General features: G+C 31.0%; 1 protein-coding gene across 1 annotated transcript in view; it reads left to right on the top strand.

The window, feature by feature from the left end:
* Positions 1-3,533, top strand: part of LOC108686773 (probable serine/threonine-protein kinase mkcB) — a 74,508-nt gene that overhangs the window by 69,120 nt on the left and 1,855 nt on the right. The window contains 1 exon segment of the mRNA XM_018192236.1: positions 3,369-3,450. Within this exon segment, the coding sequence (XP_018047725.1) occupies positions 3,369-3,450 (82 nt within the window).

The following is a 3,533-nucleotide window of genomic DNA, read 5'->3' as shown; positions in this document are numbered from 1 at the left end:
TCCTGTTCGTTTAAGTATATGGTTTATATAATATATAATATTTTAAGTTATAATATTTACACAAATTTAACCTTGAATTCTGCTTATTAGAATAAAATTATTAAATTATAATTTATAATTTTACAATTCAGATGCGTTTTAATGATGGATTTTATTTTAACGTCTAATAATAATACTTTAATTATTCAAAATGTTTTTTATATGAACGAATATTTTTTATTAAAAATGAGATATCTTTTAATTATTTTTTTATATTTGAGACTTTGTTGGCATTAAATTATAAATTATTTGATTAAATTATAAATGATTTGATTAAATTCAATATGTCATATTCAAAGTTTATGACTCACGGTGCTGACCAAGAAAAGGCAACCAAAGAGAGATTTGTGATTTTGTCGGACCTTATTGAGACACGGGGGACCATAAACGTATGAATTTAAGAGATAGCTTTCAGAGCTCATACAGCAGCGGACAGTTTCAGACATATCGTGTCCCGAGCCTCACGCACATCGCAATCTATTTCAGTGTATACAATTGCCATATGGAGACTGTGACGGACTTATTAGTAGATAAGAATAATTATTGTCACGTTGTCGATGCGTTTTCACAACTTTTATTTGGTAATTCCAAGTCTATGCAAATCGATAGCATCTTCTATTGCACGGACCAGAAATAACAAGCTTTATGAAAGTGGTGAATTAATCGCCATGAAAGAAAATAATATACAAACATTTCCTAATATATTTTTACGTTTCTTAGATATATTCAGCGCCTCATGAAATGAAATCTATATTGCATCGTCATGTGATTAATTCTAAATACGCTTTTCTAATTGAAAACGTAGGCAATTACATTTGGAATTAAAGGAGAGGATGCTAATATGGATTTAGGAATCCTTCCAGAAATATCGGCTGAATTGTCTACTGATAGTAATTATATTATATGTCACGTCTAATATTAGATAAATGTAATATTAATTATTCTTATTAATTATTCTATGACAATAGCTCAACTATATATTCATCTTTATATTATTTTATTTTTTAGTAAAAAAATTACAAAATTAAAAGATTAATTATTTTGCAAATTGCTGTCCGTAGACATTTCTCCGAATTGTTACGGGTATACAATTATTGTTATTTAAACGGTTATATATATATACACACACACACACACACACACACACACACACACACACACATTCATATATGCATTTTACACAATGCGATATACTCTTTATCACAGATTGCACAAGATATTTTGTACCCGGTATTAGACGTGCACTATGTTTCTAAATCTCTCTGTAATTAAATATAGCGTATACACATTTTATGCAGATTAAGTACACTTTAAACTAGATAGATAATTATATCAAATAATTTAGATGTGATGAATCTTCACACTCGATATGGCGACCAAAAGTTCTTGTGATGCTCAATCGAGGCATTAATCATTAATAGTTAATTAGGAAATTTGTTTTTACTCGACAATCAATATATTACGCATACATGTATATATTATTTCGATACATTTATTCTCGCTCTATAATTACAAAATTCTTTTGTTGTCAATTTTCGAAAATCCACGACTCTAGATTCTATGTCTATAGGAACTTAAGCTGCAATTTTCATCTTTTTAACATTTTTCTTATTAGATGTTACACGCTTCAATTATCTCTCTCTTACTAATGTTAATTCTGAAATTTTACAAAATTTAACTTACTAAATGACAAGTTGTGATTTATGATTCATGTATTGCAATAATTCAAATATCGTGCAATCCACATTGAAACATCGGTCTTTTCTCGATTAGATTGATGATATAAGTAATACAATTAATTTCTATATGTACATTTACGAAATATAATAAACTATCTTCAATATTTCAAGAAGGATTGCACGATGCCGCGATTATCACGCATAAAATTCCTAAATTAATAAACAATTTAAGGTATGCAAACAAGAAGCAGTTCTGCACTTTAAAAAGATTGTACTGTCTACTATTTGCTATATCTATGATAACTTTTCACCGATTTTTCGCTTCTAGTTGCGATCGATTGGGAAATTTATCGTGAAAAAGATCGAAATTATTCTTATGCACATTTGTAGTAACTAAGTACTGTAATTGCTCGTCTGTGTAATAAATCCTTTTTATCTTTCCATTAACGTCATTTGCCTCGTAAAACTCGACTCAACTATTAAATCTTTCGTGATTTATTCCCGAGCTACTGATCTCTCTCGCGCATCAGCCCCTTTCATTAAGCTAACATAGACGTGTAAAAATTTTAACGATCCACTTTAGCACACTCTGCTATTATTTTTCCCCCTCCCTTTTTTGCTTTAATTGAAATTATCATCTTCGATAATCTCCCTTACTTTTTATATATTACTGAATCGATACGTAATGATCGAACGAACTCGTATAAGCAGACATTACTTAGTCGTGTCTCACACGATCGCGCGATTCATATTTTACATTTTAATACTCGCTAGCCACAGCGACAATCAAACCACAAAGATTTTATTGTCGGCAAACTGATGAATAAATAAATTCCGTAGAAATTTGAAAGACTTTTTTTAGAAAGACAGATAACTTTTCCTTTCTTTATATCTTACATCTGAGTGTTCAAACATAAATATAAAGAAAATACAAGATCATCTTTTTTATCAAGACAGATATAACTAGTCTGCAATTTTGTACAAAGGAATTCAAATAATTTGAACGTGATTGTAACATAACCGCCAATGATAAAACTTGCCCTTTACGGTTCTTATTGTAAATTTATACTACATAAATATATACAATACACATATTTTACTCTCATGTATATTCTATTATCCAAATGTGCCCGTTTTGTTAAATAAATCACGCATTCTGATACCATCAGAGGCAAAAGCAAAAACATTTTTTAAAATTTTATTTCTTCCCTATGTGTATCGCGCTTAGCATTTTACGAAAAGACGTGATATATGCGATTTTATCCGCTAAAAAAGCTCGGATATATGTAGTCATTTCATCGTTTGCGTTCGATGCACATGGATTAATACGAGATGCAATCCATCAATTTTCGCACTATACGAATTTCAATATGATGAAGCGATGACGTACTTGTGGCAATACCTTGACCTGCCATAAAAATCGGGGCGCTATATCGTAAATCGCTCGGACAAGCCAAGCCGATTTGGCCGCGAAGCAACCATGCGTGCCACGACTATCAATTCCATTGGGCAACTCTATGTCGATGGCTCGCAGAGGCGCAGACGAAAGACAATGGACACACAAGCCACGAAAGCCAATCAATCGTGATGCACGTTTACGCTCTTGCACTGTAAGTATAAAAAGGTTTTGAAATCGAAGGGGGCTTTCAGTCGATTGTTCGGACTGTGCAAGGAAGTCACATCGAAAAATATTTTCTGAAATATGAAACTCTTGGGATACTGTCTTTTTTGCGTAAGTACCTTAATTTAAAAAATTGATTAATTCCAATTTATTATACATTCGTCGAAAATAATACAATTTTTCTTAATTTTTAA

The sequence above is a fragment of the Atta colombica genome, unplaced genomic scaffold (genome assembly GCF_001594045.1).
Source record: "Atta colombica isolate Treedump-2 unplaced genomic scaffold, Acol1.0 scaffold189, whole genome shotgun sequence".
Taxonomy (NCBI): domain Eukaryota; kingdom Metazoa; phylum Arthropoda; class Insecta; order Hymenoptera; family Formicidae; genus Atta; species Atta colombica.
Note: the sequence above shows the minus strand (reverse complement) of the source record. Positions and strands in the feature narration are given on the sequence as shown.